A 26,530-nucleotide genomic window follows, 5' to 3' on the forward strand; every position below is an offset into this window, starting at 1 on the left:
ACAAAAAAAAAAAAACCCGATGAGGTATAATATAAAAAAAATGAAGATGAAGATGGTGTGGGGCCGGCGCCATGGCTCGCTAGGCTAATCCTCCGCCTGCGGCACTGGCACCCCATATGGGTGCCAGGTTCTAGTCCCGTTTGCTCCTCTTCCAGTCCAGCTCTCTGCTGTGGCCCAGGAAGGCAGTGGAGGATGGCCCAGGTGCTTGGGCCCTGCACCCGCATAGGAGACCAGGAAGAAGCTCCTGGCTCCTGGCTTCGGATCGGCTTAGCGCTGGCTGTAGCGGCCATTCGGAGAGTGAACCAATGGAAGGAAGATCTTTCTCTCTGTCTCTCTCTCTAACTGTCAAATAAATAAAAAAAAATTTTAAAAGAATGAAGATGGTGCAAATTTGTTGTCACTGAATGGTACATTTTTTTAAAAAAGATTTATTTATTTATTTGAAAGTCAGAGTTACACACAGAGAGAAGGAAAAGCAAAGAGAGAGAGAGAGAGAGAGAGAGAGAGAGAGAGAGAGAAAGAGAGAAGTCTTCTATCTGCTGGTTCACTCCCCAGATAGCTGCAAAGGCTGGAGCTGTGCGGATCCGAAGCCAGGAGCCAGGAGTTTCTTCCAGGTCTCCCACGTGGGTGCAGGGGTCCAAGCACTTGGGCCATCTTCTACTGCTTTCCCAGGCCGTAGCAGAGAGCTGGATCAGAAGTGGAGCAGCCGGGACTAGAACCGGCGCCTACCTGGGATGCGGCATCACAGGTGGCAGCTCTACCTGCTACGCCACAGCGCTGGCCCAGCACAGCAGGTTAAGCCACAACTTGTGATGCTGGATTCTATATGTGAGTGCCAGTTTTGATATACGCAGGCAAATAGGATAAAATCAATTAGGTTAGTGAGCTGGAAGACCGAGTCCCCTGTGTGAATTCAAGCCCCTATCTGAGCACATCTGCACGCCCACCTGCCAATCAGACTATGTAACCACGCCCCCTTTGGGAGTAAATAAAAGGCCTGGTCACAGGGGCCCTGCCCTTGTGGCCTTCGGGCTGCCCGCTCTCTGCTGTCCTGCCTGTGTGCTTGTGCTCCTCGTGGCTCGTGGCCTGCTCGCTGCCATTGCTTTGCTGCCACGCTAAGCTACCTGTGGCTGCTCCTAACCATACGCTGCCTCCACGTGGCTCGTTCCCGGCCTGCTCTCTGCCTGGTATGCACCTAACTTAGCTCCTAGACCTCTCTTTGTTTCCTAAATAAAGCGCTCACTTTCCTGCACATTTCTCTCACTGAATAAAAAGCTTAAAAACTTACCATGCTGTCTGGTCTACTGGAGACAGGATTCAGGAGTCTTCTGAATAACTGGCAAGAACCCCCAGGGTTAGTAATCTTGAAAATTATTATTATTAAGCAGGATGACATCAGTTTGAGTCCTGGCTGCTCCACTTCCGACCCAGCTCCCTGCTATGGCCTGGACAGGCAGGGAAGGATGGCCCAAGTTCTTCGGCCCCTGCACCCGCATGGGGGACCCGGATGGAGCTCCTGCTTCCTGGCTCCTGACTGGCTCAGCCCTGGCTGTTGCGGCCATGTGGGGAGTGAACCAGCAGGTGGAAGATCTCTCTCTCTCTCTGCCTGTGTCTGGAACTCTGCCTTTCTAATAAATCATTTTTTAATAAAAAGCTAAGCTGCCAAAGTTGACTTCATATGTATTTTCCAACTATTTGTAAAATTTTTGAAACATAACAAGTGAGCTTTCTGAGTCCAGGAACGGTAGCAAGGCAGGGCAATCCCGAATTTCCCCACTACTCCTGAAAACCAGACTAACAAACAAGAGTCAACAGTCCCCAGCCCTAACCCCGCGCAATTACTTTGGGAACCCAGGCGGCCGAGACACCCCACCAAGGCCCAGGAACCAGATCAGGGCGGGGGCAGAGGAAGCCAGAAGAATGCGTGTGGTCGGAAACCATTAGGGTGTGGCAAGGCAGCGGGGCGCGACGAAAGGTCGCGTTGCTCCCCGGGACGCACCGACCAGGCTGCAGCCGTGCTGGTCACGGCCTGATGCTGCGTGGGCACACATGCGGGCAGATCCGCGCGGACCCAGGGCGGTGCCGGGCTGGGAAAAGACACAAACTAGGCAGAAAGTGAAAGCGGTTCCGGCGGCCGCCGAGGCCGGTGCAAGTGCGTGCAGCAGGTGCTGCCGGCAGAGGGCGCGCGGGGGCCGAGGAAGCGGCGCCCGCCCAGGCCGGGCCGCCTGCCCGGGGCCCCCTCTGCTCACCCGGGCGATTGAGGAACAGCAGGAAAAGCAAAGTCGACGGAAGTCAAAGTGCTGCGCTCGCACAAAGAAGCAAAACCGCCAAGCGGAAGGTCGCAGCAGCAGCAGCAGCAGCAGCAGCACAGGCGCACGCCATTGTCCTCCAGCGGCAGGCTCTCGTGGACATCCTCACAGCGATGCGAATGTGGAGGGAGCGCCGGGGAGCCGGTGTTTTCCCCACTCCCAGCCCCTGGCCGCCACCGTGCTGCTGCCTGTCTCCAGGAGGTGGACCCCTCCAGGGACCTCATATGACAGCGTCTTCAAAAAGTTCCTGGGGCCTGGTTGTTGAGGCTCAGCAGATTAAGCCACAACCTGCAGCACCAGCATCCCGTATTACCGGCTTGAGCCCCCGCTGCTCCACTTCCTGTCCAGCCCCCTGCCAATGCACCCGGGAAAGCAGTGGAAGATGGCCCAAGTGCATTGTCCCCTGCACTCATGTGGGAGACCTGCATGGAGTTCCTGACTCCTGGCTTTGGATCGGCGCAGCTCCGGCCATTGCAGTCTTTTGGGGAAGTGAACTACTGGATGGAAGATCTCTTTCCCTCTGTCTGTAACTCTGCCTTTCAAATAAATAAATAGATCTTTTAAAAAAGATACTATACATGCATTTCAAAATGTTTGCATCAAAATAAGTTTAATTTTTCCTTTTTAAATGTTTATTTATTTTCATCTACTTGCAATGTAGGGTGACAGAAAGAGAGAGAGATTTTTCCATCTGCTTGTTCACTCCCCAGATGTCTACAATATCCAGGAGCCTTAAACTCCATCCTGGTCTCCCATGTGAGTGGCAGGGGCCCAAACATGTGGGCCATCTTCTGCTTCCTTCTTGGATGCCTTAGTAGGAAACTGCACTGGGGGCCGGCGCTGTGGGGTAGCAGGAAAGGCTGTCACCTGCAGTGCCAGCATCCCATATGGGCGCCGGTTCGAGTCCCGGCTGTTCCACTTCCGATCCAGCTCTCTGCTGTGGCCTGGAAAAGCAGTAGAAGATGGCCCAAGTTCTTGGGCCCCTGCACCCACGTGGGAGACCTGGAAGAAGCTCCTGGCTCCTGGCTTCAGATTGCTCAGCTCTGGCAGTTGCGGCCAATTGAGGAGTGAGCCAGTGGATAGAAGACCTCTCTCTTGCTCTCGCTCTCGCTCTGCCAATCTTCTCTCTGTGTAACTCTGACTTTCAAATAAATAAATAAATCTTAAAGAAAAAAAAGAAAACTGGATTGGAAGTGAAGATGTTAGGACTAGACCTGCCACTCCAATAGGAATGCAGGCATCCCAAAGGGCAGCTTAACCCACTGCACCACAAGGCCGGCCCCAAATGTATCCATTAAAAAAAAGATTGCTTTTGAAAGGCAGAGTACAGAGAAAGAGAGAGAGAGAGAAAGTCTTCCATCTGCTGATTCACTCCTCAAACGGCTGCAACGGCCAAAGCTGGGACAATCGAAGCCAGGAGCCAGGAGCTTCTTCTGGGTCTCCCACGTGGGTGCAGGGACCCACGCACTTGGGCCATCCTCCACTGCTTTCCCAGGCCGTAGCAGAGAGCTGGATCAGAAGTGGAGCAGCCGGGTCTCGAACTGGCGCCTGTAAGCAGTGGCTTTACCTGCTACATCACAGCACTAGTCCCCCAAGTGTATCTTTTTTTTTTTTTAAAAAAAGATTTATTTTATTTATTTGAAAGACAGAGTTACAGAGCGAGGTAGAGACAGAAAGAGAGGTCTTCCATCCACAGGTTCACTCCCCAGATGGCCTCAATGGCCAGAGCTGTGCTGATCCGAAGCCAGGAGCCTGGAGCTTCTTCCAGATCTCCCCCGTAGGTACAGGGGCCCAAGCACTTGGGCCATCTTCCACTGCTTTCCCAGGCCACAGCAGAGAGCTGAATTAGAAGAACAGACGGATCTGGAACCGGCATGCATTTGGGATGCCAGTGCTTCAGGCCAGGGCTTTAACCCGCTGCGCCACAGCATGGGCCCCCCAAATGTATCTTTAAATTCTGTTTTCCACCAACTTTTTGAAGTCTTCTTTTTTTTTTTTTTTTTTTTTTTTTTTTGACAGGCAGAGTGGACAGTGAGAGAGAGAGAGACAGAGAGAAAGGTCTTCCTTTGCCGTTGGTTCACCCTCCAATGGCCGCCACGGCCGGCGCACCACACTGATCCGAAGGCAGGAGCCAGGTACTTCTCCTGGTCTCCCACGGGGTGCAGGGCCCAAGCACTTGGGCCATCCTCCGCTGCCCTCCCGGGCCACAGCAGAGAGCTGGCCTGGAAGAGGGGCAACCGGGACAGAATCCGGCGCCCCGACCGGGACTAGAACCTGGTGTGCCGGCGCCGCAAGGCGGAGGATTAGCCTAGTGAGCCGTGGCGCCGGCCTTGAAGTCTTCTCATAAGAGTGGAATCGTCCATTTGCCTTTGGGACCTGGCTTTGGAGAAGACCTCCTTTTGAGGGCTCTTTCAAACTGAACACGGAACAGCTGCATCACAGTGGGGATTCGTGGTGAACTTTATTGCAAATGTGCTTCAGATTTAGAAACACAGCACTTTCTCCACTACAAGGAAAACTCGGTGCTTGTCCTCCGTGGTGGCCATGTAGCTGCCAGCAAGCCGAATGGGGGAGGGAGAGCAGGCAGCCAAGTCCCAGCCGTCTGCGTTTCAGCTATTTGCACCCAGGCTTGCTAGCTCTTAGTTGTTGGTTCTGTGTGGGAATAAAGACACACAGGAAGTGATCCAAAAAGGCCTGGAAGTGAGCTTGCAGCTTGGTGTGCATCAGAGACGCACCAGAGACCTTTCCTTGGTGGACAGGTTGGAAACGCTGGCTTCAGTGTCTTTGGCAGCTCTTCGGTTTCTGGCGCAGCCCCTTTTGGTTGGTTGCGGTTTTCTAAGAGTTTGTGCATTTTTTTCCAAATCTTCACAGTGCCTGGGATGACGTTGTTCAAAATATTCGCTTTTGTTCGTGTGTGCAAGTCTCAGGCAATGGGCAAAGCAGCACTGCCCGTGGCCATGCCTTCTCACGGCCCTCAGCACCCTCTGCCCCCTCTAGTGGGTGCTGTCATGATCTCTCCCCTGGACCAGCGCCTGATTCTGACAACCCTCAGACCCACGCCCAGAGAGAATGTTAGAATCGAAGTCAGAGCGCGCGAGTCTTCACTCAGCGCCACACCACACAGTGCTGTCTCTCGTCCATTCGGATGATCTGACTCCATTCTCGCCAAGCTTTCTTTGCCCTGCTCACCCGTTCCCACTCTACTCCAGCCCCAGGGCCTTGGCATGTGCTGGTCCCTGTCCTGGGATAACTTCCTCCATTTCTGCGTGGCTCCCTTCCTACGTCCCTCCCTCTTTGAAGTCTTTGCTCAGGCATCCTTTCTTGGAAAGGCCCACTGCAAAGTGACAAAGTACTCCGACCTGATATGTGTGGCAAGCGTTTACAAATCCCGGAGGAGCGGAACATGGAGACGGAGGGCGGTGGTGACCGCTTTCTTGTCCTGTGGCCGTAGCACCACTGGCCGTTAAGGACAAAAGCTCCTGCTCGCGGGCTGGAGCTGAGCTGAGTGAAGGTGACAGGCAACCCCAGAAGCCCTAATCAGCTCTCCCTCACCGAGGCCCTTAGGCGGTGGCGGCCCAGAGACTAGCCTGACATCTAATCTCCCAGCCTGCCCAGGACCCCCGCTGCCAGCGAGGGCAGAGCCGGGGGCGCCGCGCGTCCTCATGGCTTGGTGGCCTGGTCTTTTGCCAGCCCCTCTCCTCCCAGCGAGCTGGTCCTGCTGGGGCAGGGGAGGAGCCCTGACTCTATTGTGCCCCCCTCCCCCAGTCCTGTTCTGGGCCCGCCTCTCTAGCAGCCCCACCTGCCTCCCCCACCCTCTTGCCAGAGTGTGGGCCCCGGAATAAGCTTCCACTGGGGGGAGGGGGGGGCGTGTGCCCTCCCAGGTGCTGGGCGACTTTCTAGGGCAGTAATCTGCTTTAGGCTAAAATGGGACTTGATCTTCTGTTAGCCCTAATCATCAATTAGCACCCTGCTGTGCGGGGGGGTGGGGAACCTGCCGCCTCGCTGGCCTCTGCCACCCCCCCATCTCCTTCCTGAGCATCTTAGGGCGGATGTGTGTCTGGCCCCCGACAAGGGCAGGCGGGAGGCTTCCTGCACACTCCGCACTGCCCCCCTGCCAGACCCCGCCATGGGGGAGAGCACTGGCAGAACTGCTTACTCGCTCTAGACAGAGGCAGCCAGCACCGAGAGAGAAGGGTCATTGGCCAGTCCGTGGCAGACCCGGGACAAGGAAGGGACCCAGTAGGGTGGGTGTCTCAGAGGAGGCCCGCTTCCGGGTCTTGCATCCTGGAACGCTCTGGTTCTTCTTCAACCCTGCTGGGGACAGGCATGCCAAGCACACTAGGACCCTGCAGGAGGGAGAACTATGGACTTAGCAGTGACAATGACCTGAGGTTGCACTCCAGGGATTTGACCTTGTTCCATCAACCCAGCTAGTTTGTGAGGCCCATGGCCTTGGACATGTGAACGATGACCACCAGCATGTCTAGCTTGCAAGGGGCTAGGGGACACTCATAGTAGCCACCCTGTCAGCTCACGAAGATCCTGGTGGAGGGGGGTAGGAGCCGCGTGGCTGGGCATTCCCAGTAGGTGGGCGACAGCCTTGTCATGCAGTCTGCACTGTGTGTCCACGCTGGGCTTGGTCCGGGCAGCCAAGGCCGCAGAGTGTGGCCCGCAGGGGAACTTCAGAGCAGGGGCCCAAGGGCCAGGGTTGCCCTGGGCGTCTTTCTGCAGGGAGACGTGCCTGGGCCCAGAAAGACAATAAGAGGAAGGACTTTACCGGGACTAGCTTTCTCCCCAGAGCCACGCAGCCATCATCACTATTAGTCTCTAAGCCGACTCCTCCTCAGGGACTTGGTGAAGGAGAGCTGATTAGGGCTTCTGCGGCGACTTGTCACCTTCACTCAGCTCTCAGCTCTGTCCAGCGGGCGGGGGCTCTGTCCTTAACCGCTGGTGGCTGCTACCGATACAGGACAAGGAAGGAGCTGTTTGGCCATTTGCCTTTGAAGTTTTTAATATTTGTATCTAATATTCTAATTGAGGGGCGTTCAGCACATTCACTTTGTTCTGCAACCATTGCCAGCATCCTTTTCTAGAACTTTCTCATCTTCCCTCATTGCGATCCCATCAGCCCCAGCCCCTACCACTCTACTCTCTAAGAATGTGACTCCTCTAGGGGAGCCAGACACCATTTGTTCTTCCGTGCCTGGTTTCTCCCACTGAGCGTGTCTTTGAGGGTCATCCATGTTGGAGCACGGGTCCCAAGCCCCTTCCTTCTGAAGACTGAATAGTGTGCCACTGTGTTATGCCACATCTTACCCATTTATTCATCGGTGGGCACTTGGGATGCTTCTGCCTCGCGGTTGCTGGGAATGATTCTGCTGTAAACATGAGTGTACGTGTAACTCTCCAAAATGCTGCTTCCGAGTCGTTTGGGTAGGGGCTGGCGCCGCTGTGGCATGGAAGGCGGAGGCTCCACCTGCAGTGCTGGTGTCCCATTTGGGCACCAGTTAGAGTCCCAGCTGCTCCAGTTCTTTTTTTTTTTAAGATTTTATTTTATTTATCTGAAAGACAGAGTTACATAGAGAGGTAGAGACACACAAAGAGGTCTTCCATCTGCTGGTTCACTCCCCAGATGGCTGCAACAGCTGGAGCTGCACCGATCCGAAGCCAGGAGCCAGGAGCTTCTTCCAGGTCTCCCACGTGGGTGCAGGGGCCCAACTTCTTGGGCCATCCTCCACTGCTTTCCCAGGCCATAGCAGAGAGCTGGATTGGACGAGGAGCAGCCAGGACTAGAACCAGTGCTCATATGGGATGCAGGCGCTTCAGGCCAGGGCGTTAACCTGCTGCGCCACAGCGCCGGCCCCTGCTCCAGTCCTGATCCAGCTCCCTGCTAATGCACCTGGGAAGGTAGCAGAAGATGGCCCAAGTGCTTGGGCTCCGGCACCCACCTGGGAGACCCGGAAGAAATTCCTGGCTCCTTGCTTCAGCCAGGGTGGCCATTGGGAGAGTGAACCAGCAGATTGAAGGTTCCCTTCCCTTCCCTTCCCTTCCCTTCCCTTCCCTTCCCTTCCCGTATCTCTGCCTTTCAAATAAATAAATAAATCCTTTTTAAAAAGTCATTTGGGTAAATATTCAGACGTTGAAATGCTGGGTCATATGGTAATTCTGTTTAATTAGAAATTTCTAAGATTATTTTAAGAGAAAGATAGAGGGAGGGGGAGAGAGGGAGAGAGGGAGAGAGAGAGAGCGAGAGCGAGCGAGCATTTTCCATCCACTAATTCACTTATCAAATGCCCACCACAACCCAGGGCTGGGCCAAGCCGAAGCTGGGAGCTGGGAACACAATTGGGGTCTCCCACACGGTTGGCAGGAATGCAACTGCTCGAGCCAGGGTCTGCAACAACAGGAAGCTGAAGCCCGGAGCCGGAGCCAGGCAACAAACCCTGGGCATTCCGCCTTGGAGCACAGTTAGCTCACCCTCTGCCCCAGCTGCCAGCCCGGATGCCCGGCTCAGGGCGTTCCACTTCTCTGGAGAGCAGAGCACTGTTTTGCGCAGTGACTGTATCATCGCAATGTGATTTCCGATGCTTTCGTCACCCATTAAGCAGCTGCTCCCCATGCCTGCCAAGCCCTAGCGCACTGTCTGTATGGACTGGCCCGCTCTGGACACTGTACAGTAGAGTCACACCAGGTGTGGCTTGGTGTTTCTCCCCTTCATCCACACGCTAGTGCAGCCCTGCACCTCGTTCCTTGCCTAGACCACATGGCTGCTGATGGGCTTTGGGGTTGTTGCCTCCTATGGCTATCTTGATGAGTTCTACCATGAAAATGTACGCATACGTTTTTGTGGGAATGCCTGTTTTTTAAATATTTATTTTTTAAAGATCTATTTATTTATTTGAAAGTCAGAGTTACACAGAGAGAGAAGGAGAGGCAGAGAGAGAGAGGTCTTCCATTCGCTGGTTCACTCCCCAGTTGGCTGCAATGGCCAGAGCTGCGCCAATCCAAAGCCAGGAGCCAAGAGCTTCCTCCAGGTCTCCCATGCAGGTGCAGGGGCCCAAGGACCTGGGCCATCCTCCACTTTCCCAGGCCACAGCAGAGAGCTGGATGGGAAGTGGAGCAGCCGGGACTCAACCCAGCGCCCACATGGGATGCTGGCACCGCAGGCGGTGGCTTTACCCACTGTGCCACAGCGCCGGCCCCTGGAATGCCTGTTTTTGACTCTTTGGGATTCGGAGAAGTGCTAGGTGCACCGGCTGGGACTGGGAGGAGGGGGCTTGGGCAGCAATGGCTGCTGGTGGGCTCTGTCAGGGCACGGCCCAGACTCTGCTTCCACTGCACCTGCAACCCCTCACCTGACACCCAGCACCTGGCAGGCACCAACCGATGCTAAGAGCCATTCTTGCTCTGGGTAGCCAAGCTGGAGCTCCACATGGCTCCAGCCTTCAGCTAGGTAGCCAAGGCTTCCCCAGAGCCTGTGGGAGAGGCTGTATTGCTGGGAGCCTTGAGCGTGGAGCCTACAGTGCCAAAGTGGCCGTAAAGGCCACCAGCCCGCGTCCTGTCTCTGTGGAGTGTCACAGGCCAATGCAAAGGCAAAGCCAGAAGGAGCTGCAGTTTGGTTCTGAGTAGAGGGGAGCAGGTGGACGCCAGGAGGGAGGATGTGCTCCCTAAGTAGGGGCTGTGGAGGGAGATCAGGGGTTCTTGGTGGGTTCATCGCATGGAGCTAAGGCTCCGGAACTGCGCACGTAGCACGTCAGCGCCTCTGCCAAGGGGCAGTCTGGGAGACCAAGGGAGACGTGAGCTGCCGGGAGCTGCCCAGGGCTGCTGCAATGCCTGCATGAGCCCCCTGGTGGCTGAAGCAGCTGCGGCTCCTCCGAGCAAGGATGAGGGGATGGCTGGAAGCAAGAAGCCCAGGGAGGAGCGCCAGGGCCACCAACTGTACCCTTGGGCCCATTGAGCTGGCGTGTCCTACAAGAAGGCTCACGTTCCAGACCTGAACCCCCCCAAGAGCAGGCATCGGAGAGGTGGAGGGGACAGATGACACAGACAGGAGCGAGGGCCATGGTGGCTCCCACAGGCGCCTCTCTGAACCAAATGGGAAGTTTCCAAGTTTGGTGCCCAGCAAATCCATCTGAGCTGCCCCTGCAGGCTGACCTTAGGAGCAGGGAAGCAACGGGTGGGAGGAGGAGGAGGAGGAGGTCTAAGTCCCAGCCCAATTAAGAGATCAATCAGATGGCGACAGGTTTGGGAGCTTCTAAGGTGAGGAGGCCCCGGCTGATCCCGCAGGCTGGTATAAAGCGCCATGACCCCCAGCAGTGTGCCAGGGCTGGCGGTGGCAGGGACAGGGCTCTGCACAGCCATGACCCAGCCGTGGGGCCCCCAGATGCTGGCTGGCGGGCAGCCGCCGGAGAGCCATGAGGACAGCACCCAGGCGAGCATCTTTACCTACACCAACAGCAACTCCACGAGAGGTGAGCGGGCAGGCCAGGGCAGTGTCTTTTCTGCACAGCCCAGCAGCCGAGAGGGTCTCCCGTAGGTCTGATGATGACATGAAGGGGGAGGGTTCTTTCCAAATACAAACCACACGGGCTCCAAGGCCCTCGGAGAACCTGTGTTCCAGGGAGAGTTCGTTAGCTCTGTCTTCGGGACCCCTCCGTCAGCGCTGAGCACCCATAGCGTGGAACCCTGGTCCCATCCGCCTGCCTGCACCAACTCACCTGGAGACCCTGACAGGCGGGAGAGGGTGCCCCCGGGGAGGGTGAGCGACTTCCAGAGCCTTCAGGTTGGCTGAGACTGTGCAGTCATCTCGTCCAGCTGTGCCCAGTTGGCTGCACAGCTGTGGGGGCGAAGAGCCCTGCTTGGGGCCCAGGGCAGCCTCTCCATTTTGAGCGGCCCTGGGAGAGAGCACTTGGGCCCAGCAGAAATCTGGAAACTCAACAGGACAGCCCCATGGGGAGCTGCCAGTCAGGACGCTGCTCTTCCCCCCACCCCCAGCTCCACCCCAGGCACCTGGCACCCGGTGGGGGCCCTCCTCAGAGCCACACTCACTCCTTGAGTTGGCAGTATCTCTCGGGGAGGGCGGGGTGCAGTGCCCCAGCTTTCCTTGCTGGGACGGGAGCAGCACACTCCCAGGGACCCCCCGTTTCACCGCCGCATGAGATGCCTTTCGCCAAGAGTTGGTGTTTCTGTTTGCAAAACCTCAAGCATCTCCCACAGTAGGTCGCAGTGAACTCTGGCGCCTATCACTGAGCGTCCCTCCGCTAAGCCTTTCCACCGATTCTTGGAACCAAATGCAAGCATCTTCAGGAAATGCCTCATTTATCCATTGCTTTTCATTGTATCGGGAAGGCACAGAAACACGGAGAGACAGACTGACCTCATTCATTACCATTTTTCTGAAAGTTGGGAGAGACAGGCCGAGATCTTCCATTCACTGCTTCACTCCCCAAATGGCTACAACGGCCAGGGCTGGGCTAAGCGAAGCCAGGAGCCTGACCATCCAGGTTCCCCACATGGGTAGCCGAGGCCAAGCACTTGGACCAGACCAGCTGCTGCCGCTTTCCAAGGCGCATTAGCAGGGAGTTGGATCCGAGGTGGAGCAGCTGGGACTCGAGCCAGTGGTCGTATGGCCTGCTGCTGGCCATGCACTAGCCCTGCTACTGACTGATTGATTGATTGAAGAAGACTAGTCACTTGTGCCTGGACTGGCCCACACTTCACACATGGCTCCTCAGACCTGTTCATTGTTAGTTTTCTGTAGGTTGCTAGTTGATCTGAAGGCCCACTCAGAGGCAGGCTGTATTTTGGTAAGATCGCCTGTTTTCCAGGGCTTTGGGTAGAGTGAGAGAGAATATCACATAATTTATCTCAACACACACGCCTCAAAATAATGATACCAACACTACCACCATGAATGTGATCACCGCAGCACAACATTTTTATAGGATCCTAGGCTGTGTAGTCCAACCAGTGTGCTGGCAAGTCCCTTCGGGCAGGCCCTCTGAGTAGAAATACATTTAAGTCCATTTGTTTTTATTTTTTGTTTTCAGGGATTGTTCTTTCTATTTAATTTTGCTTCATAATCATGTAACAAAATATACAGGGCTCCAAATTACAATCTAGAAAGAATTCTAGATTCTCTGCCCACCCTTCCCTACACTCCTTCCTCCTTTTATATGTTTAATTTTATTTATTTTGATTTATTTGAGAAGAAGGGAGGGAGGGAGGGAGGGAGGGAGGGAGGGAGGGAGGGAGGGAGAGCAAGTACATCCCTATCTGCTGCTTCACTTCCCAAATGCCCACTACAGTTACTGTTGGGCCAGGCCAACACAGGAGCTGGGATTTCAATCTCGGTTGCCCATGTGGGTAGCAGAATCCCAATCATTTAAGCCCTCACCTGCTGCCTCCCAGGGTGCACACTAGCAGGAAGCTGGGATCGGGAGCAGAGCCAAGCGAAGACGAACTCAGGCGCTCGGGGCAGTATGTGAGCGTCCCAGCCAGGGTCTTAAGAGGAGGGGACCAGGCTGGGACGGCTCCTCTGGTCGCTATGCTGGAAGCTCCTGGCCCCTCCTCCACCTCGCACTTGCCTACAAATGGGAGTGCTCCAAAGTCCTGCTCTCAGCTGCCCAGCCCACACAGATCTGCTGCAGCAGCCGGGGAAGACCTGCCTGTGGCTTGGGGTTTCTCTGACCTGGGGTCCATTAGCAGCCCCACTGGTTCGCTCTGCTCCTGTCTGCAACAGAGACTAAGACCGCACAGCCTTGACTTGTCAACTCACTGTCCCTACTGCTCACAGATCCTGTGCAGGGTTCTGGGAGGGACAAATGGCATCACAGGGTCCGGCTGCACTGGGGTAATGTTTATACCTCCCTCTTAGCCGTAGGCAAGGAATCTGCTTTTCTTAAGTTAGTTAGCATTGAGGTTTTGCCATGAGACCGTGCTATAAGGCAGCAGAGCCTGGGGTTTGCAGCCCTTTCCAGTGGTGGCGAGAAAGTTCCTTCCAACACAATGGGTGGACAGCCGCTGTGTCATGACAAGATGCATTAGCCGTCCTTTGTGCTACACGGGTTTCCTGGGTCTGCCGTGACACAGCACCACACACCAGCTGCCTCACACAAGAGGAAGGTCTTGGCGCTCAAGTATGGGGCCCGGCGTCTGGGGTCAAGGTGGCGACGGGGCGCTTCCTTCAGGGGCTCCCAGGGAGAAGGCGTGCCACAGCGGTCTTCAGCTTCCATGCTTCCGCTGGTCCATGGCGTTCCTCGGCTTGGGGAAGCCTCTCTGCTGTTCTTGTCCCGTGGCCCGCCCCATGTGCGTATCTCCACCTCCAAATCTGCTCGCACGCTGAGCCTGCAGAGCAGAGCTCCAGATCTGAATTCAGGGGCAGACACAATCCACTCGTTCTCTGCGCACCTGCTATACGCTGACCGCTGTCTGTGAAGAAGAGGAGTCAGCCTCTCGGGTCGTAGTGCAGGCTGCGATAAGAAATGGCCCTAGACGGGGTGGCTTCCAAACGGTGAGCTCATTTGTCACTGTTCTGGAGGCTGCGAGTTAGGTGCAGCACAGCCGGGGTCTGGAGAGGACTCTGCACTGGCCACTGCCACGGGCACAGACTTCTCACTGTGTCGGCTCCTGGGAGGAAGCAAGCTAAGAGCCTGGGGAAGCTGGCAAGGCTTCGGGAAGGCTGCTGCTAACCTCATCTATGGAAGGGACCCAGGACACTGGCCAAAGTTGCCACAATAGAAAGACGTGCAGGACCAGAAGCCTGAGTCGTCCGTTAAGTTCAAGGTGCCAGTGCGAGGGACCCCCAGGCACCGGCCCCTGGCTTCAGGGAATGGGCTGCTTGCCAAGGTGAGGGGAGCGGCAGCAGGGCGCAGAAGCCTGGGAGGGGGCATGGAAAGATGGGATCGAGATCTAGTGCCGGTGAGTGACGCTGTGGCCTGGCTCCCCTCTCTACCCTGTGCCTCCTGCCTCCAGGCCCCTTCGAAGGCCCGAATTTCCACATTGCTCCCCGGTGGGTGTACCACCTCACCAGTGCCTGGATGATCCTCGTGGTTATCGCATCTGTCTTCACAAATGGGCTGGTGCTGGTAGCCACCATGAGGTTCAAGAAGCTGCGTCACCCTCTGAACTGGATCCTCGTGAACTTGGCAGTGGCTGACCTAGCAGAGACCGTCATCGCCAGCACCATCAGTGTGGTGAACCAGTTCTACGGCTATTTCGTGCTGGGCCACCCTCTGTGTGTTGTGGAGGGCTACACTGTGTCCTTGTGTGGTAAGCTGGTGGGGGCCCAGGCTTGGATGAGATGGGTGTGCTGTACGTGTGCAATCTACGAGGTGAAGCTGGGCCAAGGTCACCAGAGGGGCGGCAAGACGGGCTTGCAGGGTTCTGGAGGCTTCTATGGGCACGGCTTGCTGCACATGTGTTGCTGAAGTCCACTCCCCCCACCCCCCGGAGTCCCATGGCTAGTTTGGGGCTGTGTGATTGGCATGGGAGGAGCCACATACACAGCCAGACAGTCCCAGAGCAGTATGAGAGGGGAGGACTCTAGGGCTCTGGCAGAATGTGTACCCCCTGCCCCCGAATCTGGGATGCACACGCTCTCAGCTCACCTGTGTTGGCTCCCCCTGGGGGAAGATGCAGTTCCCAGTAGAGAGTTCCAGATTCTGAAACAGAGTCCGGATCCCTCTCTCCAGCCCCAGCTGTGCGCCAGGCCTTGTATACGCAGGGAGTGGCCACACGGGACCGCCATCAGTCCTCCCAGAAAGGACGGGCGAGGAGAGGCCAGGAGGGAGTGGCGGCCGGGGAAGCAGAGGAGGGGAGCAGAGTGCAAGTGAGCTGAGCAAGGCAGGCGGGCCCAGGTCCGGGGGCTCCGGGCACCATGCTCAGGAGCTGGGACTTTGCCTGGGGAGGAGGCGGCTGGAGGTGGGAGAGCCACTGCAACCCTAGCCTGCTCGCCACTCCTTCTGGCCTCTCCCTCCATTGAAGTGCCTGTCGTGGGGAAGATGCTGCTGGCCACAGTACACAAGTGCAGTGACCGGGGAAGGCCAGGCAAAGTTCCTCCCCAAAGTGGCCCCCACGTCCCAGACTGTCTCTGCTTTTTAAAAAGGTGTATTTATTTATTTGAAGGCCAGAGCTACACAGAAAGAGGAGAGGCAGAGAGAGAAAGAGAGAGAGAGAGGTCCTCCATCTGCTGGTTCACTCCCCAGTTCGCTATAATGGCTGGAGCTGTGCTGATCCGAAGCCAGGAACCAGTAGCCTCCTCTGGGTCTCCCACGTGGGTGCAGGGGCCCAAGGGCTCAGGCTATCCTCCACTGCCCTCCCAGGCCACAGCAGAGAGCAGGATCGGAAGTGAAGGAGCCGGGACTCAAACCGGCGCCCACATGGGACACTGGCACCGCAGGCAGTGGCCTCACTCGCTACGCCACAACGCCGGCCCCATCTCTGCTTTGTCTCTGCTCATGGTCCGCTCTTGGGTCACTCTGGTACCGAGCAGCCAGCTCTTTGGCACCCATTTTAATGCCATGGACACCCTTGGCCTCCTGGGAAGCCTCTCTGTAAATGCTTAAAATGAGATCCATAAGATTACAAAGGCAGCCAATTATACTGCAAGATGGTTACCCAAGTCTTAAATATTTGAAAGAGCACTTCCATCTACTGGTTTACTTCCCAAATACCACCAAAGGCCAGGTGTGGGCCAGGCTGCAGCTGGGAGCTGGGAACTCAACCCAGGTCTCCTGGGCGGTGGTAGGGACTCAAGTACTTGAGTCGTCACTGCTTCTCCCAGGGTCTGCATTAGCAGATCAACAGGGAGCTGGAGGCAGGAGCCCCAGTGTGGCGTCAAGCACACACACTCCAGTGTGGGGCAAGGGGAGGGGGAGGGGAGGGGAGGCAGAGGAAGAAAGTAGGAAAACGGAGGGGAAGACATTAGGCCACTAGGGTCGGTGCTCACGGAGGAAGCAGGCAGAAGAGGCAGAATGAGATGGGGAAGAAAAGTGACAAGCAGGTGTTAGAGAAATCAACTACCCGAGAGGCCTGTCCATCACCCTGAACCCTAAAACACTGTGGAGGCCCGGGTTTTGCTGCTGGGTGGGCGCCAGCCGTCTCTCTTGAAGGGAAGGGAGAGGTGATGCTGGTGGGCCAGTCCTCCTCGTCTCAGCTGGAAGCCCTCGCCTGGTGCTCTCCCCCGCAGGGATCACGGGGCTCTGGTCCCTGGCCATCATTTCCTGGGAGAGGTGGCTGGTGGTCTGCAAGCCCTTCGGCAACGTGAGATTCGATGCCAAGCTGGCCATCGCAGGCATCGCCTTCTCCTGGATCTGGGCTGCTGTATGGACGGCCCCTCCCATCTTCGGTTGGAGCAGGTAAGGATGCAAGGGTTTGGGATGGAGCGGGGCCAGTCAGACTTGGTGGCTTCTGGGCACGTCAATTCCTGTCGCTGGGCCTCCAAGGCCTCAAAGCACGCAATGGCAGTGAATGTCTGACTCCACTTGGCTGCAACAGAGAGAAATGGGCCCTCCTTCCTCCGAGCATGAGCCCGGGCCATCGTTGTGGCCGGAAGGGAACTCAGGGCACCACAGGGCCCTCTCAGCAGCCTTGTGCCAGGCCTGCTCCTTGCACACTTTGGGCCCCCCTTTCAGAGGCTGCCCCAGTTGGAAGCACGCGTGGGCCTGCAGGTCCACGGTATCTTAGCCAAGCTGCTTGTTTGCGGAGAACCGCCAAGTTCCAAGCAAAGGGCTCACGTTTGAGGGCCGGGCTGAAGACGATGCATTTTGCTGTCTGATGTGACGACGACATGAATGAGCCGTGTTTGGAGAGAGGCTCTAACCACACAACACTGTGAGCGCACTGATGTCGTCGCGGAAACCGTACAGGGGAGGTGTGAGGCCTTCACCCGGGCCGGGATTTACCAAGATGCTGCCCGAGGGTTTCTTTCCAGACGTAGAGGTGGAGGTTACACAACACTGGCAGTGGCCTGGATCCCACGGAGCTGTTCACTTTCACACGGGGAATTCATGTAATATGAATCCACCTCCATTAGGAAACAGAGCCAAACCCCATCCACGTGAGTGACCCTGGGCTGCTGACCCCCCCCCCCCCCAGGTACTGGCCCTACGGCCTGAAGACCTCATGCGGCCCGGACGTGTTCAGCGGCACCTCGTACCCGGGCGTGCAGTCCTACATGATGGTGCTCATGGTCACGTGCTGCATCATCCCACTCAGCGTCATCGTGCTGTGCTACCTGCAAGTGTGGATGGCCATCCGCACGGTAAGCCCCGTGCCCCGCTGGCCTCAGCCGTGCCTGGCGGGCTGTCCAGGCTGGCCCAAGGGCTCACCCAGGGTGCTCTCCTGTCCCCCGCCAGTCCCTGCGACTCCTCAGATACGAGGATTCTGCCCCTGGAAGAAAATGCTCAGTGCCTTCGGGGATGCACTGCGCACTTCTGGCTGCAGGCGGTAGTTCCAGCCCCAGGTCCCCCGTCTTCAGCTCGCAGGATGGGGAGAGCCGGGCTGCCTGCCCGCTCTTTGGAGGAGCCAGAAACCCCACCTGCTCTCGCCACCCCGCCCCCCATTTCCCATCTTGTCCCCTCTCTCATTCGTAGCTCTTTCTCCAGTGATCCATTTAGGCCTCCACGCTCAGCCCTGAGCCCAGGTCTAGGGGAAGTCCCAGGCCAGGCCAGCTGCTTGCCACTCAAAGCTGGCAGGCAGCCCTTGAGGGCCACTGTGGCTGCCTGAGGCAGGTTGTGACCCAAGTCAGGGTGGGGCTGACCGCTGGCTGCTCTTCCCCAGGCCTCCCTCTTCCTGGGCTGCCCTGATCTTGCCACCTCTCTGACTTCACTGCCCAAGCAATGGCAGCATGGAGCCCCTTCAGACAAGAGCCCTGGGTGATGGCTCCACTCACTGTCCTGCTTTCTCCAGGTGGCTAAGCAACAGAAAGAATCTGAGTCCACCCAGAAGGCTGAGAAGGAGGTGACCCGCATGGTGGTGGTGATGGTCTTTGCATACTGCCTCTGCTGGGGCCCCTACACCTTCTTCGCATGCTTTGCTACTGCCCACCCTGGCTACTCTTTCCACCCTCTGGTGGCTGCCATACCATCCTACTTTGCCAAAAGTGCCACCATCTACAACCCCATTATCTACGTCTTCATGAATCGGCAGGTAAGTAACACCATCAGGAGGTGGAGCTTGACTATAGAGCCCGGAAGCATCCGGGGGGACACCCACTTGGAATCGCATCTCGAACAAGGAGCCCACAGAGCACTTGCCTGCTAATGACCAGGAAAAGGCTCAGCACCTGGCCCAGCCCCAGCCCGTAGCCGAAGGAACCCTGTGCTGATCCCAGCCCAGCACATCTGCGTGTCGTGCACCTCCCTGCTGTGGTGCTGGAGAGCTCTGCTCTCGGGCCCCCGGGGCTCCCCTGGAGTACACACGCTCTAGGGTGTAGTGTGCAGGTCTGCGTGTACCCTGGGCTCACCCTCCAGAGCGTACAGACTCCACGCTTCTCTTGACCACCTTCTTCCTGTTTTCAAACTCTTAATTTTTTGAGTCTGTTCTTCTATAAGAACAAAACCAGTCCCTTCTTGCCTGTGCTGGTCAAGAAAGGGCTTTCACACGGCCACAGGTCAGCTCAGCAGGCAGGCACTGTGGTCTCGCCCAAGATCCCGTCCGACAGGAACCACCATTAGCCTGCATTTGGGCCTCAGCGAGTCGCCCATGACTTCGGGACTCTCCTGGTAGGTTCTGGATGACCTCACGAGGCTCATCACCTCGTGATTATGGACACTTCATTAAGGTGCAGTCGCCCCCAGGGGCCTCCCATTTCACCAGACCCCTCCCAACCCACTGCCCTCTGCTCATCCATCTGACGGCTGCCCCACCCTGGCTCCTACATGCCCAAGCGGCTGTGAGGGCTGAGTTCCTCAGGCATGCATTCATCCTGGCGATTTCCAAACAGCACAGGCAGGACCAGTCCTGCACCTGATTCCTGGGAACTACGTAGTTGACATGCCCATACCCATTTCCTGTCTGTGGCAAGGGTGTCTTTTTAGGTCTGGCGTCGCTGGCTGGAAACCAAAGCTATCTTGTCAAGCATGGTCTTCACCCGATTCTTTCCCTTCTCCCTCCCGAAGCCCCCTCCCCTAGGCGAACCTCTGCACTGGGAGGCCTTTCGAAGTTTTCTTTCAGCACCTGCTGTGCACTGGCCGAGGCTCGGAGAACTCAGCTCTTGTTCCCTGCTGTACCCCCTGGGGCAGGGTCTGGCACACTGTGGGTGCCCAGGAAGGCGATGCTGGCTGACTTTGGTGAACACATTCCTCGGCCTTAGCTGCTGCCGGCTTTTCTACTGTTATTAGTGCTAACAATTCTTTGTTGTCGTTGGAGAATTCTGATGATACAGGGGGTAGGAGATATTCAAGAATAGGCCCGAAATATTTAGGCAACACCTATGGTCTGGGTTCTGAAAACATTGCAGTTAGTTTGTGATGATACAAAATACACATTGAGAAATTCGGATGGCCCGGATGTCTTTAGCAGTCAACCAGCAAAGGGCAGAGCCCTGCTGGTACCAGAGGCAGGTGGCTTGAGTGCTGTTCACCCAGTCCTCACCTCGTGCCAAGACTCCGGGACCAGAAACAAGATAGCAATCACACTCCCTTGAAGTGCAATGCCTCTGAGCCTCTTGCCATGTATTGCCGAGGTGACTCACTGTACGCGTGGGTCCCACAGCTGACTCCACTGTTGGTCCCTGTACAAGTGTCCTGGGGCTGCCGTATAATAAGCCACCACAGACTGGGTGGCTTCAAACAAGAGAAATGCCTGCTCCCCCAAGTTCCCTGCCTCTCTCGCCATTGCTGGACTCGAAGGTGCACCCCTATAATGCCCGCCTTGAGCCTCCCTCTCTGCCCGAGTGCAGCTGCCCCTCTTCACTCGGACGGTGTCCCACCTTCCCTTGCGCACATCTTCATCACATCTGCAGAGGCGCATGGGAAGTGTGTACCCTGCCAACAACCGTCAGGGGTATGAAACTTTTTGCACCAAAATAAACTTACCTTTTAATTCCATTTTCCACCAACTTTTTGAAGTGCCCTCGTATTTCCAAATGAGGACACATCCCTGGGCTCCAGCGGTCGGGACTCAGACCTTTCTTTTGGGGTGACCCAGTTCAACCCACACTGGTCACCGTCCGCATCGCTAAATGAGATGACCGGCATGGAGACTGACCACGGGCAGGGAACAGCGGAGCTTTGCTCCATCCCCTCATAGAGCTCTGGACGGGAGCAGGGAGGTGTGACGTCAGCCGGGGGCCACTCGGGCACGCGGGAGCCTGAGCTGTAGCACAGCGCCCCGGCCTTCCCTGCCCTGCTGAGCGCTGCTTTCTGTCCCCCCAGTTTCGAAACTGCATCTTGCAACTCTTCGGAAAGAAGGTCGAGGACAGCTCTGAGCTCTCCAGCGCCTCCAGAACAGAGGCTTCATCCGTCTCTTCAGTGTCACCTGCGTGACATCTGCCTCCCACCTGCCGCACCCACCGGGGCTTTGGCCACCCGTCCCCTCCTTCTCCATCCCCATGAAACAAATGTAATTTCTCTTTGCTAAAACCGAACACGTCTCCCACATTGCCACTGCACTTCGGGCTGCCTGGGCCTTGCCGTGCTCAGGCGCGGGGTCTCGAGAGGGCCAGAGACGAGAGCGGCGCGTTACAGACTTTAATCTTGCCCAAGCCTCGGGACTATGGGGCGCGTGGAAGGACTGAGGCAAACCGGAGCGTGGGGGGCGTGGGCATGTGCCTCCATCGCACCAGGCTGGCGGCTATGGAATCCGAGTGGCTGGGGTGGCCGTGCTCACTGGGGGCCCTCATCACCCACAAGGAGGGGGGGACTCGGCATTCTCAGGCAGGAGGCACTCCTGGCCCCTTAAGATCCATCTGACGGGGGCTTGGAGTCCTTGGCATCCAGTCTCCATCGGGAGGGGATCCACGCCTGCCAGGCCACGGTGGGGATGGCGTGTCGTTTCTGCCACACCAGCGCCCCGAGCCCGAGCAGGACGAGGATGGTGCACGTGCGCAGGCGGGAGTTGACCAGGGACAAGGGGCAGGCACACACGGTGGAGACGAGGACCAGGAGGACAGTGGCCAGCGTGAGGAGCAGGCTCATGAAGATGAACAGAAACTCCCTGGGGCGGCTTCGGAGGTTCTCCGTCATCTCCAGCTGAGCGACTCGCTCCAGAGCTTCCAGTCTGGAGATTCGGCTCTTGAAAGTTTCCATGACTTCCTGCAGGCCACAAAAACACAGCTGGTTGGCACAAGGCAGCACAGAATGCGCAGCCACTCAATGGAGCTAGTGGCAGGTGTGTGTGTGTGTGTGTGTGCGCACGTGCAAGCAGCACAGCTGCGCTGGCTCTTTTTGGACAGACAGGGAGACTCAGAGCTGCTGTGAGAGGCCAGCATCCCTTGTCTCCCGACCCGGAGGACCTGCTCCCCACGGCCATGGGGCTGGCAGAGGGTGGGGTGGCGGGAAGCCAGATACAAGGCGGGCATTCTGTCCCCATCCCAGGTCTTGGAGTCACAGACTCTGGGCTGGGCTCCAGCAACAGCTTTGGACTGTGAGACCTGCACAGCCCAAGTTCCCAAAGCAGCTGAGCTGAATGGTACGGAGGGGAGCCCGGTGGAGGCTGGGCGCTGCCTGCCCTGCAGCAACAGTGTGTGTTGCCCTGGAACTCTCGCGAGGGGGTGGCGGGAGGCTGTGGCTCTGGCCTCAGTCTGGGCTATGGGAAGAGGGGTGCTCCTTCTTCCATCGTTCTCACTGGCCTCAGAGGGCGCCTGCAGCCCAGCCCACATTCTCACCCATATCTCCTTGGCTCTCTCATAGGACAAATAGGCCATTTTCTCTTCAGTGGCGGCCAGGCTCTGCTTGAGGTGGTAAATCTCATCCAGGTGCCCCTGCAGGTGCTCATTCACCTGCTCTTCCAGCACTGCTCGTCTTAGAAACAAAAGAGAAAGCGCTCCTCCCTCAGCACCTTGCCCAGAGCCCGCGCCGACAGGAGCACCCCTCACTAGACTGCGGTGTGATGCCGCTTTCCCCCGCTTGCCCTGGGGCCAGGCATGGGCTGCCCCCTCCTCCGGGGTCTCCTAGGAATCCCCCAAACTCCCATCAGTCTCACACACACACACACACACAGACACACAAGCCCATATTCAGGCATATTTTCTATATACTTACTGTTTAGTACGAGTTTTACAAAAAGCAGGTGTAGAAGGGAAGATCTAAACTATCTGTGTCTGCTATGGAATTCCACAAACATGCAGTAGCAGAGTTCAGCATGCGCTTACAGAGGGCCACACAGCGCACGACTCCGCGCATGCGGAATGTAGAAGGGGCCCCTCTGTAGAGCCACAAGCAGATGAGTGGGCGCCAGGGCCTGGGGCCAGGGTTTCTTCTGGGAACGGTAAACATCTTGTGGGGTTAGATAATGGTGCTGGTTGAAGCAGGACAAAAAAAGTTGGATTGTGGAAATGATTGCACAACTCAGTAAATTTAATAAAGATCAGTGAAATGCAGTTAATGTTGAGCACATTGTGACATGCAAATTATACCTCAACAGAGTTGTGAAAAAAAAACACAAGCAAAACATCATCACTTATTGTGCATAGAAATATATGACTAATGAAATTATTTTTAAAAATGTGTGAAAAAGGGGCCAGCGCTGTGCTGTAGCAGGTAAAACTGTCACCTGCAGTGCCGGTATCCCATATGGGCACCAGTTCAAGTCCCGGCTGCTCCACTTCTGATTCAGCTCTCTGCTATGGCCTGGGAAAGCAGTGGAAGATGGCCCAAGTCCTTGGGTCCCTGCACCCACGTGGGAGACCTGGAGGAAGCTCCTGGCTCCTGGCTTCAGATCGGCGCAGCTCCGGCTGTTGCAGCCAATTGGGGAGTGAACCAGCGAATGGAAGACCGCTCTCTCTCTGCCTCTCCTTCTCTGTGTGACTCTAACTTTCAAATAAATAAATAAATATTTTAAAATGTATGAAAAATATAAGCACCCAAGTGAAGACAGTGAGGTGGATAGGGATGAGGTTAGGGAGCAGTAAACAGTTTCAGCTGAATCTTCTACAGTCTTATTTCTTTAAAAAATAGAAGCTATGGCAAATGTGAAGCTTCGGGACAGCTGGGGCTTCGAGTGTTTCATCACCTACACACTCTTTTGCACATCCATATTTGGAGACAGTGAAGGACAGGTCAGAAGGACAGGGGCCAGGCTGGGGGGGGGCTCTGGCACCATCATTTAGGGCAATGGTCAGACACGTTTGACACCAGCTGGCGGGAGGCGGGGCACTGCAAAAGAGGGAAGGCACCCAAGAGCCCTGGAGCCCACAGAATGGCAGGGGAGCCCAGGAGGAGGGTGCAACGTGGGTGGTACTCACACAGAGGCAGGGAGGACAAGCCAGGGCCTCCCTTCAGTCCTGCTCCCAGGATTTGCTTGACAAAGCTGTGGAGAGGTCCCCTACTTAGCTAATAAGCTCACCGCTTATTTGTGGAAAAGCAACACATGAAAAGCCACTTCCTAATAGCAATGCATGAATTGTGTCCTTTGTCTCTGCCCTGAGCCCCTGTCGAGAAGTGGGCCTGGGCTACTGCTCACAGACACAGGGAGGCAGCAGGGGGTCCAGGACGCAAACAGACTCTTTGATACTGTCTTTCCATTAACACAAAGGACCTGGCCCCCGAGAATGTTCACCACATGGACTCTGCCCACGTGCATATTCATGACAATGCTCCTCATGCAGTCAAAGAATAGGTTGTGCACCAATCCAAGAATATGTGACTGTATTCCTGAATAGATTATTGAGTAAGAAGATGTTCATCTGGGCCGGCACTGTGGCAAAGCGGGTAAAGCCGCCACCTGCAGTGTTGGCATCCCATATGGGTGCTGGTTTGAGTCCTGGCTGCTCCACTTCCGATCCAGCTCTCTGCTACGGCTTGGGAAGCAGTGGAGGATGGCCCAAGTGATTGGGCCCCTGCACCCGCATGGGAGACCAGGAGGAAGCTCCTGGCTCCTGGCTTCGGATCGGTGCAGCTCCAGTCATTGTGACCATTTGGGGAGTGAGCCAGTGGCTAGAGGACCTCTATCTATTTATCTATCTATCTATCTGTCTATCTGTCTATCTGTCTATCTGTCTATCTATCTCTGCCTCTCCTTCTCTAACACTTTCAAATAAATAAATCTTAAAAAGAAGATGTTCATCAATGATATTTTCATAAAGACATTCCTCAGCCTCCCCTCCTCTCCACCCCCAGGTCCTTTCCCTCCAACATGACTGACTCCTCCCTCTCTCTCACTTCTTTGATCAAGGACCGCTGTCTGTCCAATACCTCTAGCCAAAGAGGCAAATGGAACACTCTGGAAAATGTTTATTTGTCGACTAAAACATCCCCAAATATCCAAATATCCCCAAGCTGTTAAGATCACCCTCTCCCATACAGCTTGTCCTAAACTTAACTGTTTTTTCAAAGGAGTAAATTCTTTTTCTTAAAGGGAGATTTTGATTGAGTTCCAAGCTCCAGGTTTTGACCTGGTCCAGTGCCAGTTGTTGCAGGCATTTAGGGAGTCACAGAGTAAGGGAGGGAGGGAGAAAGAGAGAGAGATTGGAAATCTTCCATCTGCTGGTTCACACCACAAATGGCCGCAAAGAGCCAGGGCTGGGCCAAGCTGAAACCAAGAGTCAGGGACTCCATGCAGGTCTCCCATGTGGGTGGCAGGGACCCAGGTACTTGAGACATTATCTACAGCCTCCCTGGTGTATTAGCAGGAAGCTGGATTGGAAGCAGACGTGGAACTTGATCCCAGGCACTGCGATATGGGATGTAGGTGTCCCAAGGAGCAGCTGAACCCACTGCACCACAACACCGGCCCTGGCGGTGTATTCTTGATCACCTCTGAGAACTGGCTTTCAGCAAGTTAAGCTAGAACATAACGTAACGGCCGGCAACCTAGAAGAGAAGTGAAGACGGAGGCGTGAGCACAGGAGGGCTTGAGGAGCACAGGTGTGGGCAGGTATCCTGAGATGGGCGAGCTCACCTGAACACACGTGCAAGTGGGAGCACCAGGGAGTAGCGTCGAGCCACCCAAGGAAAAGCCCAAGTGACAGGAAACCGCCAGAACAGTGGGGCCGCCTGGGAGTCAAGGTTAGCAAATGTTTGAGGGTAGAATGGTGAACAGTATCAAATATAACTGGACAGTCAAGCAAAGTAAGGGGGACAGAGTGACAACTGACTGTCGAGATGAAATCCATTCAGGAACTTGGGGTGACCAAGCCCTGTGGAGTGGGAGACAGGAGTTGGAAAGAACTCCACAAAAGTCTGACTGGGAAGGGAAGACCATGTTTAATCATAGAAAGAAAGACTCCAAGAAACCACCTAGGATGGCAGACATACGACAGAGAGACTGCACTTCCAAAGTCCCCAAAGAGGGTGACAGGGAATGAAAGCTGTGACCCAAAGAAAGAGACATATTCTGGGTGGAGGTGATGAGGGGTGCTGGGAAACTGCCTCCCCCTACTTCCTCCTTGAAGTCAGAGAGGTTGAAGGTGAGAAGCACAGGGTCCAGGGAAGAACACGAGGCCAAGAGGAAACTTGTAGATGCAAGGGAAATGATTCAGTGCACTGGTTCTGAGTCAAGTTGCCCCAGATTTAAGTCTCCTCTCTGGCACCTGCTTGAACATGTCATTGAGCCTGCGCTCCAGAGAATTAACAAAACAGCAGTAACGATAACACCATCAACCCATTGTGTTTGTTTTCGGTATTAAGCAGATAGTACATGTAGAGCACTGACTTGCTGAGTGGCAGATAGAGATGGACAGGTGGTCCCCCTAGGGAGAGGGTATAAACTGTGGAAAAGGCCTAGGCTGAGGCACACACACACATATGAAGGTCAAGTGGAAGAGGATAAACCAGCAAGAGCCTGAGAGGAAAGCCAGGGGACAGTGGTGCCACAGAAGCTCAGGATGAGCAACGTTCATTTATTTTTAAAGACTGATTTATTTACTTGGAAGGCAGAGTTACTGAGACAGAGAGAGTGAGAGAGAGAGAGAGAGAGAGAGAGATCTTCCATCCGTTGGTTCACTCCCCAAGTGGCAGCAGTGGCCAGGGCTGTGCCAGGCTGAAGCCAGGAGCCTGGAACTCCACCCAGGTCTCCCATGCAGGTGCAGAGGCCCAAGCACTTGGGCCATCTTCCACTGC

The 26,530-nt window shown here is 55.9% G+C and overlaps 2 protein-coding genes across 5 annotated transcripts in view; one reads left to right on the forward strand and one right to left on the reverse strand.

The window, feature by feature from the left end:
* The first annotated feature begins 10,645 nt into the window (after positions 1-10,645).
* Positions 10,646-20,883, forward strand: OPN1MW (opsin 1, medium wave sensitive). 3 transcript variants are annotated; one of them, NM_001322264.1, is made up of 6 exons: positions 10,646-10,780; positions 14,283-14,579; positions 16,498-16,666; positions 17,406-17,571; positions 18,219-18,458; positions 20,687-20,883. In NM_001322264.1, the coding sequence occupies exons 1-6, from the start codon at positions 10,669-10,671 to the stop codon at positions 20,795-20,797; spliced, it is 1,095 nt and encodes a 364-aa protein (NP_001309193.1). In that variant the 5' UTR covers positions 10,646-10,668; the 3' UTR covers positions 20,798-20,883. The 3 variants fall into 3 exon arrangements, with proteins under 3 accessions (NP_001309193.1, XP_069922406.1, XP_069922405.1); XM_070066305.1 differs by lacking the exon at positions 10,646-10,780 and adding an exon at positions 13,674-13,821 and having other exon boundaries at positions 20,687-20,824; XM_070066304.1 differs by lacking the exon at positions 10,646-10,780 and adding an exon at positions 13,851-14,156 and having other exon boundaries at positions 20,687-20,824.
* Positions 20,884-21,136: 253 nt separating this feature from the next.
* The window catches only part of TEX28 (testis expressed 28), a 77,763-nt gene continuing 72,369 nt past the window's right edge, over positions 21,137-26,530 (reverse strand). The window contains exons 5-6 of one of the 2 annotated variants that reach the window (XM_017338568.3): positions 22,138-22,273; positions 21,137-21,565 (exon numbers count right to left, since the gene is read on the reverse strand). In XM_017338568.3, the coding sequence (XP_017194057.2) occupies positions 21,209-21,565; positions 22,138-22,273 (493 nt within the window). In that variant the 3' untranslated portion in view covers positions 21,137-21,208. Of the gene's footprint in view, positions 22,274-26,530 lie in introns of both variants that reach the window. The other variant, XM_070066860.1, reaches the window with a different exon arrangement.

Source organism: Oryctolagus cuniculus, chromosome X (assembly GCF_964237555.1).
Source record: "Oryctolagus cuniculus chromosome X, mOryCun1.1, whole genome shotgun sequence".
NCBI classification, from domain to species: Eukaryota; Metazoa; Chordata; class Mammalia; order Lagomorpha; family Leporidae; genus Oryctolagus; species Oryctolagus cuniculus.

Excerpts from the sequence above, each read along its gene's own strand:
- OPN1MW (NM_001322264.1), top strand. The coding sequence starts at position 10,669 with ATGACCCAGCCGTGGGGCCCCCAGATGCTGGCTGGCGGGCAGCCGCCG. Across the intron at positions 14,580-16,497 it reads CTACACTGTGTCCTTGTGTG|GGATCACGGGGCTCTGGTCC; the intron begins GTAAGCTGGTGG and ends TCTCCCCCGCAG. Across the intron at positions 16,667-17,405 it reads CCCATCTTCGGTTGGAGCAG|GTACTGGCCCTACGGCCTGA; the intron begins GTAAGGATGCAA and ends CCCCCCCCCCAG.